This window comes from Polypterus senegalus, chromosome 4, assembly GCF_016835505.1.
Source record: "Polypterus senegalus isolate Bchr_013 chromosome 4, ASM1683550v1, whole genome shotgun sequence".
NCBI lineage: Eukaryota > Metazoa > Chordata > Cladistia > Polypteriformes > Polypteridae > Polypterus > Polypterus senegalus.
In genome coordinates, this window is record NC_053157.1 from 202,262,482 (window position 1) to 202,281,927 (window position 19,446).

At 36.1% G+C, this 19,446-nt stretch overlaps 1 protein-coding gene across 1 annotated transcript in view; it reads left to right on the plus strand.

Annotated features, from left to right (window-relative positions):
• The window catches only part of alms1 (ALMS1 centrosome and basal body associated protein), a 121,229-nt gene that overhangs the window by 48,647 nt on the left and 53,136 nt on the right, over nt 1–19,446 (plus strand). Inside the window, exons 8-9 of the mRNA XM_039751865.1 lie at nt 4,951–5,081; nt 15,284–16,688. Of these exons, the coding sequence (XP_039607799.1) occupies nt 4,951–5,081; nt 15,284–16,688 (1,536 nt within the window). The remainder of the gene's footprint in view (nt 1–4,950; nt 5,082–15,283; nt 16,689–19,446) is intronic.

The following is a 19,446-nucleotide window of genomic DNA, read 5'->3' on the forward strand; positions in this document are numbered from 1 at the left end:
AGGTTCAACCCTGATAATGAGGTTAGGGAAGCGGTTTATACCTGGATTTGGAAACCACTGAAAAGCTGCTTGTCATAATTTATGAAGACATTATTAGAAAGATACAAGAAGTACAGAAGGCCTGCAGGGTGATGTGGAGAAATGAGAGTTATGTTCATCTGGTCACAGAGACTGGTATTAAAGATTTAAGCTGTCTTTACATTTGATTTTCGCTCGTAGATATTATATTAGATAAACCAAGTTTTAAGTTAAGCAGGAGTCATTTGTGAACAAAAGAATTTCCCTTAGGAAAATCAGTCAAGCTTATACAATAGCATGTTTAAATGTCTGAATAGATGTAAAACGGCAGTCTGCAGCAGTTTTAGCCATGCTTCTTTTTCACTCTGGAAATTCCTAGTTGTGAAATTTGTGTATGCATTTGATTAGGATAGTGCATTATTTGCATCAGGGGTTGCAACACTATTTCCAAACTTTAAAAAATGGCTCTAAGGCCAAGAGAAACAGAGCAAGCTATCACTTTTTTATTATTACTTTTACTTTTTTTCCCTTTTTTTCTGCAAGTCTGTAAAGCGTGAATAGTGTATGACAGTGATGTATGTGTCCCATTAGTAGCACTCTGCAGGTGTCCTGCACTACAAACAAATTATGACGTGTCTTGCTGCTGCAGACAGTTGTGATAAATGGAAAGTGTTGTGGTGGAGTGCAGGAGAAAGCACTTTTTGTGAAGGCTGAGGTCGCCGCCATAAGAAAATTCATGTGGCAAGGGTGAGAGATAGTGCTTCTGTTCCAAACAAGCTGAGTGGTTTTAAACTTGCACACATTTAGGACAATATTTGACTAAAAACAAGATGGTGCTTTTATACAGTGCTGTGAAAAAGTATTTTCCTCCTTCCTGATTTCTTATTTTTTTGCATGTTTGTCACAGTTAATGTTTCAGATCATCAAACAAATTTAAATATTAGACAAAGATAACCCAAGTAACACAAAATTCCTTGATGACCTGTTGAATCAAAAGATCACTTAAATAGAACCTGTCAGACAAAGTGAAGTAGGCCAAAAGATCCCAAATAAGAAGACATCATGCTGCGATCTAAAGAAATTCAGGTAAAGATGAGAAACAAAGTAATTGATATCAGTCTGGAAAATGTTACAAAGCCATTTCTAAAGGTGAGAGCCATTATTCACAAATGGAGAAAACATGAAACAGTGGTGAACCTTCCCAGAAGTGACCAGCCTACAAAAATTACCCCAAGAGTGCAGCAACGACTCATCCAAGAGGTCACAAAAGAACCCAGAACAACATCTAAAGAACTGCAGGTCTCACTTGCCTCAATTAAGGTCAGTGTTCATGACTCAAACATAAGAAAGAGACTGGGCAAAAATTGCATGCATGGCAGAGTTCCAAAGTGAAAACCACTGCTGACCAAAAACAACATAAAGGCTTATCTCACTTTTGCCAAAAAAACATCTTGATGATCATCAAGACTTTTGGGAAAATATTCTGTGGACTGACAAAACAAAAGTTGAACTTTATGGAAGGTGTGCGTCCCCGTTACATCTGGCGTAAAAGTAACAGCATTTCAGAAAAAGAGCATCATACCAACAGTCAAACAAGTTGGTGGTAGTGTGATTGTCTGGGGCTGCATTGCTGCTTCAGAAGCTGGAAGACTTGCTGTGATTGATGGAACCATGAATTCTGCTCTCTACCTAAAACTCTTGAAGGAGAATTTCCGGCCATCAGTTCGTAAACCTCAGGCTGGAGCACACTTGGGTTCTGCAGCAGGACAATGATCCAGAACACACCAGCAAGCCCACCTCTGAAAGGCTTATAAAAACAAAATGAAGGTTTTGGAGTGGCCTAGTCAAAGTTCGGACTTGAATCCAATTGAGATGCTGTGGCATGACCTTAAAAAAAGAGGTTCATGCTCGGAAACCCTCCAATGTGGCTGAATTAAAACAATTCTAGAAAGAAGAGTAGGCCAAAATTCCTCCACAGCAATATGAAAGACTCATTGCCAGTTATTGCAAACGCTGGGTGGCACAACCAGTTATTAGGTTTAGGGGGTAATTACTTTTTCACAAAGGGCCATATAGGTTTGGATAGTTTTTTTTCCCTTAATAAATAAAATCATCACTTAAAGACTGCATTTTGTGTTTACTTGGGTTATCTTTGTCTAATATTTAAATTTGTTTGATGGTCTGAAACATTTAAGTGTGATAAACATGCAAAAAAATAAGAAATCAGGAAGGGGGCAAATACTTTTTCCCAGTACTGTATGGTCCAGCTGCCCAGGTGTTTGATCGCTTTTATATTTAAATAACAGTTGTCTGAGCACTGCTACAATCTTTTTTTTTTTTTTTTCCCCCACTTTTTGTGTTTTGTTCTTGCTGTGGCCATGAAGTATTAAAAAAACCTATACGAATGTTCATGTAATGCCCAGAATCATTGACTTAAGTTTGAATATACTCAAATACGTTTTTCTTTTTTTAATTTGGATGTTTTAAACTTATTTTGTGGCTAATTCATTGCATTGCATTGCATTGACCCTAATGATCTCTTTTTCTGAATAGTTCATTTTTCCATCTGTGTTTCAGTAGATGATGATTCCCTAATAAGCAAGTTAGTAAGCAAAATAATGCCTCTTGAGTGATACCCATCCATCAGTTTTAACCAAACCTTTTAACCTTATAGCCACATGAATCAATTCTGCATGGCATGCTTCTCCAACAATAACTGATGTTATTACATAAATACGTTCATATTTATTTGTTATTCATTTTGTCATACAGGAAAAAATAGTTAAATAAAAAACAAAGTTTAAATCGGGAACCTTGTTCAGGATTTGACATATGTTTAAGGGCCACTGTGATCTTTTAGGAGCATAAATTTGAGTTCTGTTTTTTTAAGACATGTTTTATTCTTGGCAATATTTTTAAAAAGTCATATTCCATATTATATGTTTTTTGAAGTGTATTTACTATATGTGTGTGAAAGCTGGAAAAATTAGATGGCTTATTTGGTGGTGTTCTAAGTAATTTCAGCTCCCTTTATGTCATTATTGTATTTCTAGCAAAACTTTTTGTTTTGTTGGCCTCATTGCTTGTTTCCAAGTAACTGCTTCTTTGAATACACTGCTGCTTGGGTTTGCTCGCTCAACAAGATTACTAAAACACTCAAAAACTGTGGTTGTCAAAGCCACCTGCAATTCTGCAATTATTCTAAAGCAGCTCTTTGTCATCTTATGCTGTATTTTAGGCCTCTTAAAAGTGATTTCCATGGTTACCTAAGGACTGATACAGATTTTTAAAGAACATATGAAATTATTAGTGGTCTCTCAAAATACTTAACTGTTACATGACAAAGCTGTCAACTGGGGTTCCACCATTGTCTTATTTGGTTAATTGCCTGCCTCCAGTAACTTAATATTCAAGAGTGTGTTTTTGTTGGATTTAAAAAAAGTTTAAATTATTTGTAATTAAATGTACATCTCTGCTAATCTAGACTTGACCATGTCAGTGAATGTACTAAATGATCATAACATTCAGACCGTTTTACTACAAAGAAGTTTATTAATTTTCTTAAATTAGTGTCATTTGATAGTATAGTTAACAAGTAATTATGAATAGTAACATTACCTTCAGAGGATCAGCTGTAATTTGTAGCTATTTGACTGAAGAATAACATAGGAAAAAAATGGTTAAAGTTTATTTCCACGCTGAAAAGAAAAGAAGGTAAAAGACGCAATGTTTTGGCTGTGTAGCCTTCTTCAAATGTCTTTTACGTTTGTTACTTTTCAAGATGGGCGGCATGGTGGTGCAGTGGTAGCACTGCTGCCTCGCAGTTAGGAGACCCGGGTTCGCTTCCCGGGTCCTCCCTGTGTGAAGTTTGCATGTTCTCCCCGTGTCTGCGTAGGTTTCCTCCCACAGTGCAAAGACATGCCGGTTAGGTGGATTGGCGATTCTAAATTGGCCCTAGTGTGTGCTTGGTGTGTGTCCTGCGGTGGGTTGGCGCCCTGCCCGGGATTGGTTCCTTCCTTGCACCCTGTGTTGGCTGGGATTGGCTCCAGCAGACCCTCCTGGCCCTGTGTGGGTTGGAAAATGGATGGATGGACTTTTCAAGATGGAAATTACCTTTAACTTTGTTTCCTTTGCAGATGCATACTGAAGCAGCCCTACACCACCTCCAGAAGAATAACATATTTTGGTATTATATACCTGTCAGTTTTTCCAAATTACAAAAATAAGAGACACATAATTGCATATTTCCTCAAACAACTGAATCACACCAGAAGCCAAATAAACAGTTACACAATAAATTTAAAGAGAAGATATGCCATTGTTATCTCAATACTCCATGTGACTGAGTTTGAAGCCTAACTAGGTTAACCATTTGTGTGAATTATCTTTCAAAGTCTGTGTGAGCTTTTCTGAGAATTTTCTGGTTTCTTTCCACATATTGTACCAAAAACATTTTGTTTCTGTTGATGCATTGGAACAAGTTGACTAGTACCACTGCCGGGTGTCATTCCAGCCTTAAGGAGGATATTAAAATTCAGCAAGTAGCCAACTATGGAAGTAGTACAGAAGGTAAATCATTTTAGCACAGGAAACAACATGGTACATTTAGAACTGGTGGCATGTTTTTAAACGAATATGAAAACATTATGTTTCGGCTAGGGTTTATTTATTTATTTAGTTTTTAAATTAGTACACTAGGTATTGTTTCCAATTACAAAATGGCCTGAAGAGGTCAGCAGTGTCTGTGCAGCATTATTAAGAAATTTCTATTGTTATAAATTTAAGATTGCAGTAAAAAAATGTCCAACCAAACCTGATGAAAGTCTACATATTTTTGTACTAGATAAAAATGTACCTCCTAAAGTTTCATTTCAGAGACAAAGCATTAATAGGCATTATGGTACTGTGTTTTTTTTTTTTTGTATTTTACAGACTTGACACAACTGAAGCTTGCTGGGGATTATAATGCTACCTTAGAACTGAATATGGAAGATCGTCAAAGAATTGAAGAAATTAAAGCTGAACTTCTACAAAACACAAAGCTTACAAGTGACATAGAAAGGGTTAGTTATTTTAAAACAAAACTGAAAATACTACTGTTTGTAACTCAATTTTATCCTCTACTAAATATGGCCAATACCCTCCTCAAAGTAAGAACATAAAATGATTAGCCTTTTTACCGACAGTATATGCTGAGGCTTGATGATGAAGTATGGATCCAGTGTTAAGTGTTTGAAATATGGGCCTAGTTGCCATCTATAACTAGGCCCAATGTGCTGTCTTTGCACATTCTCCCTGTTTCTGCTTTGATTTTACTATAGGCAGTACAGTTTTCCTCCCACATCCAAGACGCATGTTTGCTATGTTAATTTTAAATTGAATAGGTGTAAGTGTATGTGTGTCAATCCTATCTATTTAGCTTTGTACTCCTTTTCTAATTTCATTTTATTGTTTTTTTTTTTTTTTGCCTCAAGGTGCTTTGGAACCAGGTGAACTTATCAGTGTGCTTGTGTTTGAACATGGTGTTTATTATGGACAGTCCATGACTAGCACAGAAATCCATTAACAATTCATTGGCCTGATTCAGACCAGCCTGGAATTTTCAGTCATACTCCCAGGTCATTCAGCACACAAGCATTGAAGTATCTCTGTAGGAATATAGTGTGTCAGTCTGGTGCTTCCTTTTCAAGAACCAAATCTAATGTCTCCAGAAAAGGCAGAATAGGCTAAATACTGTACTCAAATACAGTTGAAGCTGGTTAAACTCTATGTCTGTGTATCTCATGATATTCTTTGGAAGGTACTACAAGACTATGGTGTTCTGGGGCTCTGCTATATGACATTCTATTGTGTTTGTGGAAGAAGTATTTTGTTTGTATACTTTGTATTAATTCAGGATTATTTAATGAGTTTCATACTGTCTCCTCTCCCGTTTATAATCAGCAGGACATCAGAGCCCATCTGAGCTTTTTAGGCTATCTAGTTTGAAAACCTAAGGGAGCCAGCCCAGCTGTTTGCACAATGGCATTAAACTTATTCTCTTTGCCTTATCAAGCTGTGATGTTTAATGTGCACTGGAAAGGTTTACAGGCATGTGTGATGCAGAAAATTAAAGCACCCCCACCCTTACAAACCAGTTGTTACTGTCTTGTCCTGGAATAGAGTGGCTTGTTCCTGCAGTTAAGGAGTGATCCCATTACTCCTTGTGGAGGAGTTCAAGTAACATAGAGTGTTACACAGAGGGGACTGGGCGGTCTCATGGTCTGGAATCCCTACAGATTTTATTTTTTTCTCCAGCCGTCTGGAGGTTTTTTGTTTGTTTGTTTGTTTGTTTTTTCTGTACACCCTGGCCATTGGACCTTACTCTTATTCTATGTTAATTAATGTTGACTTATTTTATTTTCTGTTTTTTATTCTTTTTTTGTATGAAAATGTGCTATATAAATAAATGTTGTTTTTGTTATTCATGAGTCAGGAAAGTGGTGGTTGTGAAACTGACAAATGTGTTGGTGCAGTGGGAGAAGTTTAATGAATGTTGTACCTGGCTGGGATAATATAGTGATAACAAAGTCCATAGACAGAGCTACTAAACTATGTCTAAGGTCACAGACACTGGGTAGTTACCAAAAGAATTAAATCATAAGTACAGGTGTCTATAAATATTTTTCTGCTCAGGGTTGCTGTGTTCACTGTCTGTGAGAAGGTGGGAAGCTTTATAATATGGGAAGACTTTGAAATAGTACCACGGACTGTCCACATCGAGAGGAGCCAGTTGTGGTGTTTTGGGGTTTCAGTTAAGATGCTACTGGCCTCCTACATAAGTATAATAGATGTTCAGGACACACTGAAAGGATTAGTTTCTTGATGCCTTCTTCCTGCCTTGGGGGCATTATGGTATTTCTATTTCTAAAGAAGGTCTTCTAGGGATTTGAGAGACTTCATTAGTACATGTTGGTTATCACTTTTGCCTTTCCATCTTGTTTTTGAATGTTTTTGTTTTGCACACATATCTTGATGCCTCTACAATGACACAATCATATTATGAATAACAGATGTTATTTGCTTTCCCATTTCATGTTATAGGTATTTCTTCTTTTCTTGTATTTATAAAGTAATACTTTTAAACATCATACTGATCAAACTAGTAAACAAAAAATGGACCCTATCTTTTGTTAGATTTTATATGGAACTTAATTGGTTCAATCCTAGGGAGTAGGATATAGTAACTGGGTATTTTTTAAAAACTTATTGCAAGGGAGTAAAAGTTGTCCAAGCACACAGCACAATGGTGTCTTTTTTGTAGAGTGCCTAAATAAACACAGTCTGTTTAAAAGATTTATCCAAAACAGGCTCAGGCATGCCTCAGTTGAAGCAAGTGTCAAGTGAGTACGTTTAGCTATATATTGTTTCATAGTTTAACATTTTTTTTTTGTTTGTTTGATATACTTATCACAAGTTGGCAAACAGGAATTCGATTATAGTGGGTGTATTTGTATTTTCATGAATAGCAGGTTTTTGGGAAAAGCATAATACAATGGAACAATATTAAGGAGCTTAAAATCTCACTCATTTTGTTTTTGGCAAAGTATTGTTAACACAAGCATTTGTTGTTGTGAGTAATTAGGTTTTGTTTTGCAAAACCCTGTGATGTCTTGCTTGTTTTTCATGTCTTTTTTTTTTTTTTTTTGTTATTTAGAATAGTCAAGCAGGTGAAATACAAGGAAAGATTACAATTTTTATCAATTAAAGATCAGATTTTCAATTTAAGAATTGGAGAATGCCTTCTGTGGTAAAATGTTTATCAGAGCTTTGTTCTGATAGTTCATTTATTACACACAAGGATAATGAGCTAAGGGATGATGTACTTTGGCACAAGCAGATGACTTAATAAAATAATGATGCCAGTTGTTGTTAGTTACTAATAACATTTCATGGAGAAATTTCATTATAGTGAAAGGTGATGACAACAATTAGAATAGAGTAACTACATTATTTGTCTTAAGTACCGTACATATTAACTTTGTAAAATCTAGCCAAAAGGATATAAGGATCAAGGCAAAAAGACACACAAAATAGTTTTGTTGTTCTCTAATCAAGTAATGATAAACATTGGAAATTTAACCATCTAAATAGCTCACCTTATTCTAAATGTACTCCTGTCTTTTATATTCCAGTATAACTTACATAGGTAATAAAGATTCCATTTAGAATTTACTTATAGACTCGCTGTTTGGTACATGCCAGGTGATATTCAAAGGGCATAAATGATTTCTGACAAGAAAATAAAAACTTTTTAGACTAACCCAAAGGCAGACATTTGATTAAAAAATATTAACAAAAAAATAAAGATATTAAGACAGATTTTGTTTCTGACAGGGTTGTTAATTGATTTAACAGGCATTCCTAACAATGCTCAGCCTTTTGAGAAACAAATCACAAATTGCTTGGTGGTGATGATATTGCCAGCGAAATGTTAAACAATATTGGCAAAAATACATAAACCCTGAGGGTAATGACATGTTTGCATTAAAGAGAGAAAGAAATTAGTATTGTTTCTAGTTACTTCTTATTAAATTATAAGAGAGAAACTATGTTTATTTTTTATTAGAATTGTCAAAACAACAGATTTGGAATATACTGAGCATTAATTATACTCTTTAGCTTGTCTTTTTATCAAAGTTTTGGCTACACAACTTCTCTGTATTTTTTTGTTTTCATGCCTAGTGTTTCCCATGGAGGACATGTAGTGGAATAGCTCCCAGTTGTTTAGTTTTACTTTTAATAATCTCTGCTCTTTGTTCAGGCTTATAGAGAATGCTTATATAAAGCTGCACATTGCCTTCTTATTATTTAGTATTTGGTATACTGAATTAATCCTCCTTGGGGAAATTCTCTTTTCGCATGACCTTTTGGGGTTCAGAGTGCAGGGTCAGCTATTGTACAGCGTCCTTGGAACAATTTTCAGATTAAGGCCCATGCTCATTATTAGTGTTATTTTAAAAAATTCTAATATGGCTTAACAGTGTAAAGTAGCTTCTGCTTATTGGGTGGTGCTACATTTCTGATGCTTAACAACTACTATAAAAAAAATAGTAGAAATTTTTAGAAATACTGGTAGGTATCAGTGTAGCTATTTGTCCCAAGTTATTTTTTTCAAAACTGTTGTAGTGACCCACTTTTTAATATATGTTTTTTTTAATTATTTAGCTTTGTGGTCATATTAAGAATGGGTCAGGGTAAGCGAGGTAAAATATACTCACACACTGCACCCGGAAGCACTCCAGGTGTTTCTTGACATTCTTCCGGCTGCATTTCTGGATGTGGCAGAAGTGGTGCCACAAAAGGCTCAGCTATACCTGCAGAACACCTTGGCAGCGCTGCTGCAAACTACAACTCCTGGCATGCCCTGTGGTGATACATGGTGCTGTAGCAACCCCTTTGGCTGCCCTGTAGCTTCTTGGGGAAGATAATGTCCCAGATATGGTCTCTTCGGGTAATGACCCTGGCCATCCATCACAGCAGCTATTTACAAGTAACAAAAAGAATTAAGGACACTAAATGATATCAAGTGAGTTAGGTACAATTTAGCCTGGAACCATACATTGCTATAGCACAAAATAAATGAGTTCTAATTGAGAAACTGGTTGATGTAACAACTTCTAGTCTCCAGGATTGTGATTGAAGACCCCTGACCTATCTGATCAAGGGTAAAGAGTTAGTCAGCTATTGACTTATTACTGTGGTGACAAAATTAAAAAAAAAAAAAAAAAAAGTGTTGATGTTGAAAATGGTACACTTGCCTCTGCATATATCAGTAGACAGTAGATGAGGTAAAATTAGGTAAACATTATGTAGCCTTGTATTCTACACCACTGTGTTTTTTCCCCCTTTTTTTGAAGTAGTCATTTGTAATTTTTTGTTTCCTATGGTGTCTTATGATGGTACTAACCCTGAAAGTTTTTACTTAAAGTTATACCATACTAGCTGTTTTCCTCTTGTTTATAATTATCTATCTACCTTTGTTCTTGCCAAATATTTTTTGTTAATCTTTATTTATGTTCTATAAAGTGCTCTATAAACTTCTTTTTTGTGACTTCATCTCTAAAACAAGAATTTTCCCTTTCCTGGTGCATTTCTTTGTGAAATTCATCACATATATTAGAATTGTAAAGAAAACAACAGTGAAAGATTTTGTCTGGAATGACATTTAGGACAAATGGTCACTGTTTTATTGGTGTTGTATATATATTTTTTTCAGTTTGTCCAAGTTTATCTGTAAGTCTTTCTCTTTTTATCAGTGAAAAGTTCTACAAGTCAGTGTACTCAAGGTAATTCATGATGAGTGCTGTTTGCCTGAGTATGTGTTGCTAAGCATGTTAAGCTCAACGTGTTAGGTTTTGTTTTGTCTCCATGGAGTGTGCAATTAATTACATGCTGTCTTCTAGTTAATTGTTTACTGAATAAGCTCAAATAAGTAAAATATTAAAAGCAGGATTTTTACTTAAGAATATATACACTCGTAAGACCTGTTTCAGAATGCATTGCATGGATTTGCTGTGGTGTTGTGAGGTGTTAATTTCTGTATGGTAGTATTTTCATATCAGTGAATCAAAGATAATGTTTTTTTCTACATCCTGGAATATACACATCAAATAATACACAAAGCTACAGAAGGCTTGGGTAAGTTTAAATAAAAGTCATAAATCTGAATTGAAACTTTAAACAATAGAAAATCTTTATAAGGACTTACATAGAAGTGTGACCCTTAGGTTTAGCAGAGTACAGAACACCAGGCAATGTAAGAAATACTGTACCTCAATATTAGATTATGATTTTTATGATTTTTTTTTGTCCTTTATCTTTCTCTGAGGATGTAACACTATAAATATTCAGGAGAGAAAAAAACAAGAAATTATACATGTGAATCCCCTTTCTTTACTGTTTAAATGTCTACTACCTTTACCTACTAGCAGGAGAAAATATTTGCATAGAGACAAAATCACTTTTCAGTAAAGTTTCTGTATCTTATATTAGGTTTGTACAGGAGATTTAACTACATTGAGAATTCTTCCTCTGTAACCATTTGTGCACATAGACCCCAAGTAACAAGTTAATCTAGACAGGTTTTTGAAGTAGAGCCCTCAAATAGACAGTTTTTAAAAATTATCTAGATCTTGGGACATTTTTTGTGCTTGTTCCTATATAAACAAGGTTGATTGACTAGATTATCTCCTGCAGTGAAATTGCTGGCATGAAATGTTGTTTGTGCAGAATGACAAACATGCATTGTGTAAACTTTTTATAGTTTTATTACAATGAGTGCAAAAAAGATAAGTTGTATTTTAAACCACACAAGATCACCTTAGCTTTTCACTGTCATTCAAATTTTAATTGCAAGAAGTTTAATGTCTATATGAACACTACTTTATGCTTTTATATTAAGAAAAAACTGCAAATGTAAAATAAAAAATACTGCTTAATGAATTTACAGGGAAGAAATAAAAAAGATATAAATAAGAATATAGTTTCCTTTCGCATACTATACTTTTTCCTGTCTCAAGAAATCAATATTTAAAAATGTATCCTTGTTTGAATCCGAGACACTCCCATATGCATGCAAAAATTATTTAAGGACTGCTCCAGTGTCACAGCAGAGTGGAGACCAGGCAATGGTAAGACTTCAACCCCATTATTGAAGTTAGAAGGATAATCCCAGCACAAGCAAACCCACCCAGAATTTGTTTATTATTATTGTTATTTTCATATCCGTTATAAAAGTTGTCCCTGGAGATCTGTGGATGTACAGATCTTTAATATGATTTTACCACAGGCAAATTGCAGAGGTCTTGAAAAAGAAGGGCCAAGGGCCAACACTGCAAATATTGACTCTTGACATAAAGTTAATGTAATTGTCAATAAAAGCTGCTGACACTTATGAAATGCTTGTAATTATACTTCAGTATACCATAGAAACATCTGACAAAAAGATCTAAATACACTGAAGCAGCAAACTATGTGAAACCAGTACTTGTGTCATTCTCAAAACTTTTGGCCACAACTGTACTTGTACACTCAGTAGGGACCTGGTTTAGAGGGTTACACAAACAACAAATAAGCCATCAGCTTTTTTAGATAGTCAAACATAAAGATGCCACATGTCAGCAAAATAAACAAAAAACAAAAGAAACATTAATTTTTTCCTGTCATGTTAATTAATAGCTTTTTAGTAATTTTGATTCAGTTGATGCCATTTATAAATAGAAATTAGACTTGTTCTTTTCACATGTATTATACTGTAAAATGTAAATATTTAAAAGAAATATTAATGATTAAAAGGCTTTCATTCCAGTGAAAAATAAAATACCCTCCTTCTTAATATCTAAATCTTTGCATAATTTTGACATCTTTACCTGACTGTGATAACTACAGTTGACTTAAAAGTTTATTCCTACCAGAGATTTTAAATGTTGGATAACTCTGTTCTTAACATTAATTCCCTCCTTCTGTTAAATAATTTATTGCAGTATTTGTATGTGCATTTGCTGCAAGCAAATAGTTGCTGTATTCATTCATCTGTTTCTCACTTCCTTTAGGAGTAATTTTGTTTTGTTTCTCTATGGTGAAATTAACATCTTAAAAAGATATTGAAGCCAACTGTGGGACTTACTTACATCAGATGTTTGTTATAGATGTTTTCCTTCTTTGGCATTTCCATTGTAAGACTCAGATGCATGTTAACATCCATTGACATGCAGATAGTCTGACATTCTCCTAGGGCTGGGCTGTTGGACTTAAATTAATATTCTAATTATTTTGAACAAAAGTACAATATTTGATCTATGTCGATATGTTCTTAAAACACTTTAAAGATTAAAGATCACAACCATATATACTCTAAACCTGGCATGTTTTCCATCCATCCATTCATTATTCATCCATCCATCCATCCATTATCCAACCCGCTATATCCTAACTACAGAGTCACGGGGGTCTGCTGGAGCCAATCCTCACATTAATAATATGAAATATTAGCAAAGGAAACTGTTTTTATCCCCCAGAATGTAACAATTTTATGAATAGCTGTGCCTCAAAGAAACATTTTAAATAGCATGTTTTTCCAACGTTTTTATTTGATGTCTCCTCTACTTATTTTTGAATTTCCACTGTATTTGTTGCATTCAAAACTTTACCCTTTATGCCTTGTTGGAAAAAGTGTCTGTTAATCAGTAAACTTTACTGTCTCTGTCTTTCTCACTTTGACTGTTTTATACACAAAAAAAAACAACTTTTAATTCATTACCTTGCAAATCTCAGATTATAATACTTGTCTGTGTGTATATTATACATATATGTTTTATGATTTAGATCATTTGTAAAAGTTCTAAATTATGTATTTGCTTATACTTTACATGTGTTTTCTGACTTTGGTTAGTGAGTAGTCACAGAATAGAGCAAAGAGGGTGACAGTATAACTAATCCTTTTATTGCCTAGTTGCTGTAGTACTCATCTCGACTCTATAACTAATCCTTTTATTGCCTAGTTGCTGTAGTACTCATCTAAGAGGAGTAGAAATCAAAGTAATTGTAGCCCTCAGCTTTAAAATTTGCAGTGCTCCATAAAATGCATATGTCTGTTATATGTGTTAATTGCTATGGGATTAGTACAAGAAGTGTGGATTTTTGTTAAGCACCATCTATTTGTATGACACATGCAATACATTTTATAACTAAAAATGTTTGTGATGTGCCATCTTTTGGAATGACAGAGACTTTGCAATCGGACGGACACATAGACATGTGTCCTTTTCTTAAGGTGGATTTTCTAAATATAAAGAAATCCAGTTCTTCAGTCTGATAATTATTTGTATGGGTGATCTAAAACAATTAACGAAACAAAACAGTTAAACTAGTCTGAATCATGAGTGCTTTTGACAATTGAAATAGTTTTGAAAAGGTTATCAGCCAATTCTTGAAACTGAATTACAAAACACATCTTACAATTAACAGAACCTATAGTAAAATAACTTGCATTTATCTTAAAAGTTACATGGAAAATGCTGTATCCAAAAGGCTGCCACATACAGTATTCAAAGATGTGAATGAATACTTGCTAGAAAGGGAATATATAAGTAAAGATAAGCACAATAAACACTGTATTTACATTAACTAATATTTTGGAACATTTCTGTTTTTAACTGTATATTTACTTAATGTTTTATTATTGACACACACAAATTAGTAGTAATACACATGCTCATACTTGAGAAATACTGCAAGTTAAATAAGCTAAGCATTGGAGATTGCTGTTTCTTAAAGTGGCAAGACACTTAGTACAGCAAGTACACAAGAACAAAACAACAATAACTGGGATGAGATAACACAACACCATAACGCAATCATTCAGGATACACTTTCTCAGAATCATTATGAAGCTCATTTCACCCGTTAAACAAAAATGCAAACAGAATATTAAAATAAAATGGCCAATAATAAAGTTTACCTTATTACTAATACAGTGAAAAAACATTGAAGAAGAAAAATTAATAAAAAAACTAATATTTCAATAGCTCAGAATGTGTAAAATGAAACAAGGGCTTACACACTGTCTGGTCGTCTCACTTGTGGTGTGCAGTGAATTACTGGTTAGTGTAGTTATTTGGTTGCTGAAAGTACGAAGGAGAATCAAAAAGTAAAGGCAACGTACCTTTTAACACTGGTAGCTATGAGGAAATAGTCTCCCTGTAGCTCAATACACTTCTTGTATCATTCTAGTAACTTCTTCATTCCTTTGGAGAAGAAGCTATTCAGCTACTCCTGAATCCAGGTTTGCACCGCTTCCTTTACCTCATCATCAGAGGTGAACCTGCACCTGCATACAGCCTCTTTAAGTGGACCAAAAATGTGATGGTCACATGGTGCTATAGCAGGGCATTAAGGTTTATATGGAAAACGTTAAAAATGCAGCTGTTGCAGTGCGTCCATCTTGCTGCTTCTGCATGGGGACATGCACTGTCATAGAACAGCAAGATTGGTATTGACATCATTCTTGTGCTATGAATTGGAGATTTCAGTTTCTCTCTAAGCATAGCACTTTGCTCTGGTCACTGATTGTCAGTGTTCCTGAAAATGCACCTGAATAGTATCAATCATGTCCCAGAAGAAGGTTATTATGATTTTTTTGGTGGACTGCTTTGTATATATATATAAAAGCCTAGGCTAATTGAATCATCCTTAGTAACATTGCTTTTTTTCTGTCTTAAAACAGGGTCAGTGGATTTCGGACTCTGATTCAGATGTCACGTCTGCCACTGGTCAATTTTGTATATTGCCTACTCTACCCCGACCACAAGTTGAGGCCTTGAGCTTGGTGACATCTTCTCAGACCTCTCTGAATCCAAGTGACATGCATTTGGAGTCTCCAAGTACAATGTGCAGCAACGTAGGCACCCATCTGCATGAGTTAGGTGATCGAGATGGAATTTCAGGCAGAGGAGTTCCTTGGCAAATCACTGCAGAAGCTGGCAGGCCCATCTCTTCCATCACATTTTCTTCTCGTAAACGATCCCCATCCCCTTCTGTCTCTCCTTCCCGGACTGTGAAAAAATCTTCAGAGCCTCAGCTCAAAGAGTTCACATTTGAAGAAAAATCATCTCGACCCAAAAATCACAGTTATACTGAGCCACATAGAGCACGGAAACAAACTCATGATGCAGCCACAGAAAAATTTATAGAGCAATGTCATGACAACAACAATGGAAAGAATCAAGTTTCTTTTACGAATGGTTTAATGCCTGCTTTGAATCACTATCAGAAAAATAATTCCAGTAATATTCCAACGAACTCAGATTCTAAAGAATGGATGTTTTCTCCCAGATCACAAGAATATAGATATTCAAACAAGCCACTTCAGCTGGATGAATTTATTTCACAGCAAGATAAGGTGAGCAGATATCAGCAAGATGTTTCCACAGGGGTTTACACTCAAAGCAATGGTTATGGACCACGGCTAGTACTAAGGTCAGAAGCATTTCAAGAACGGAATCAACAGGAACATGTTGACACACAACCTTCATCTTCTCCAAAACATGTTTTTGTTCAAAGTCCAAAAGTTCATATACCTGAATCTACTATTAATATCACAAAAAACATTTCCAGATCCACTCCCAATCTTTCCCTAAGGGAAGATACATCGCCTCAAGTGAAATCTCAAGATAATAATTTTGGCACAACACCAATGCAGATTTCAACTGTTGCCTCTGGAACCTCTTATGTTTCTTCTCCAACCAGAAAGGTACTTTCCTATGTTCACTTAACTTTCACTCCAAAGCCTTCCAGTGGAAATTTGGTTTCATCAGAGGACAGTGATATTAAGTTTGCCTCAGAGCAGAGTAGGAGTAGTAATAATCTTGATAAACATACTTTCGAAAAAATTCCTCAACAGGATTGTGTTTCTGCAGTATCAGAAATTCAAATACTCCCAAACTCTTGCATGGCTGTACCTTTCAAAGCAATATGTAATGCTGATGCAGAATCTCAGACGACAACATTTGTTCCTCAGCAGACTCCATTAGCACCCACAACTACGTCCAGTACCAAACAGGACTCCCAGACTCTCCTATCACAGTCAAGAGCGTTACCTATCACTTCAACATCATCCTCACATGTGTCAAGTAAGTGCACAGTTTACAATTTTTATTTATTGTTATATACTCAGCAAAAAAAGAAACGTCCTCTGACTTTCAACTGTTTTTACTTTCAGTAAATTTAATGTGTAAATATTTGTATGAACACTAAAAGAGTCAACACCATAAGACATAAACTAAAAATGTTTCACAATGTGTCCTTGAATGAAGGGAGGCTCAAAATCAAAAGTACCAGTCAGTATCTGGTGTGACCACCAGCTGCTTGAAGTACTGCAGTGCATCTCCTCCTCATGGACTGGACCAGATTTGTCAGTTCTTGCTGTGAGATGTTACCCCACTCTTCCACCAAGGCACCTGCAAGTTTCTGGACATTTCTGGGGGGAATGGCCCTAGCCATCGATCCAAATCGATCCCGCTCCAGGGTACAGGCCTCGGTGTAACGCTCATTCCTTCGACGATAAACACGAATCCGTCCATCACCCCTGGTGAGACAAAACCGTGACTCATCAGTGAAGAGCACTTTTTGCCACTCCTGTCTGGTCCAGCGAAGGTGGGTTTGTGCCCATAGGCGGCGGCGTTGCTGGTGATGTCTGGTGAGGACCTGGCTTACAACAGGCCTACAAGCCCTCAGTCCAGCCTCTCTCAGCCTATTGCGGACAGTCTGAGCACTGATGGAGGGATTGTGTGTGTTCCTGGTGTGACTCGGGCAGTTGTTGTGGCCATCCTGTACCTGTCACGCAGGTGTGATATTCGGATGTACCGATCCTGTGCAGGTGTTGTTACACATGGTCTTCCACTGCGAGCATGATCAGCTGTCTCCCTGTAGCGCTGTCTTAGGCATCTCACAGTGTAGACATGGCAATTTATTGCCCTAGCCACATCAGCAACCCTCATGCCCCCCTGCAGCATACCTAATGCATGTTCACGCAGATGAGCAGGGACCCTGGGCATCTTTCTTTGGGTGTTTTTCACAGTCGGTAGACAAGTCTCTTTAGTGTCCTGCATTTTTAGAACTGTGACCTTAAATGCCTACTTTCTGTAAGCTGTTAAGGTCTTAACGACCATTCCACAGGTGCATGTTAATTAATTGATTATTATTATGACAGTCCTGAAAAAGGGACAGTTCTTTTTTTGCTGAGTATATGTCACATCTTAGGGAAGGTTTTTCCCTAAAATAAAAATTTTAAGAGAGAACTATGTTCATGCAGTAAGTTAGGAAGTAATATTTTAAATGATCTTTTTTGGTATTATTTGAAGTTTAATCTCCTGGATGTTCTTTTCCTCAGTTTATGTAAGAATATAAATACAGGTAATATTTCGTTACAACGAACTCCCAGGGACCTAAAAAATATTTTGTTGTAACGAAAATTTTGTTGTATTCAGATTCTGTATTTGTTACTATGGTGCTTTCTTTAACTTTTATCCAGGCATTTGCAATCATTTCAATAGCATCTTTCACATTAATTTTAATCTCCTCCTGCCTACAAGTTATGCTGATGAGAATTTTTCTCAACATTTCCTTGCAGTAATACACTTTCAGGGTGCGAATGATGCCCAAATCCAATGGCTGAAGCACTGCTGTGCAATTGGGTGGGAGGAATTCAACGCAAACATTATCTAAATGTGCGTGCATGTTGTGGTCAGCACAGTTATCAATCAGGAACCGAATCATCCTTTTCCTCTTCATATTGTGAGGTTTCTGAGTTCTTTTGAGAAGCTTAAACCCCCCCTCCACAAAAAAAAACAACAACAACATTTATTTATATAGCACATTTTCATACAAAAAAATGTAGCTCAAAGTGCTTTACAAAATGAAGAATAGAAAAATAGAAGACACAATAAAAAATAAAAATAATTCAACATTAATTAACATAGAATAAGTAATGTCCGATGGCCAGGGTGGACAGAAAAAACAAAAAAAAAATCCAGAGGCTGTAGAAAAAAAAAAAATCTGTAGGGATTCCAGACCAAGAGACCACCCAGTCCCCTCTGGGCAATCTACCTAACATAAATCAAACAGTCCTCTTTGTATTTAGGGTTCTCATGGAAGGACTCGATGATGATGGTCACGTAGACTTCTGGTTTTCAGTCCATCAATGTTGGAGCATCATGATGCTTTGAGTAGGTGGTGGTGGCATAGGCCGCCGCCACAAAAAAAATTAAAAAAGAAACAGAAGAGAGAGTTAGGGTCAGTATGGATTTTGGAGCCATTATGAATAGTTATTATGATGAATTGAACATACAGAGTATCAGTATTAAGTTAAAGTGAAACAGGAACGACACGATTGCAGCGTCTGTGGAAAATTGTTTGTCCATTGCTGGGGCAGGGCAATAGGAGGCTCACAGCGGTGCAGTGAAGTGCCACAGAACAAATCATAAAGATCGGGGTCGCACTATAGGTCCCTGTCCTGCACCCCAAAACACGAGGCTTAGTCTCAGTACTTTAGCAAAACCAGCTTTATTCAGCTTGAAACAGGAACGGCACAGTTATTTATTGTAGCGTGATCTGCCACTCTGCTATACACAGGCACAGAAGTCAGGCAGGGTCATGGCCAGGTCAGTTACCAAGTAATCCTGTTATCTGCATTTACAATGTACGTGCTCCTAACCTTGCATCACCCATCTAGATCTTTTCTGTTTACTTTGGTGGAGAGACACAGCATAGCTGTGAGCCTGCTATTGCCCCATACAGACACATAGATTGCACTTCAGGACACTCTTCACCGTGCTGTCTAGTTGGGGGAGGTCCCAAGAGAGTTTACAAAGCTCACATTTTCTTGAATGA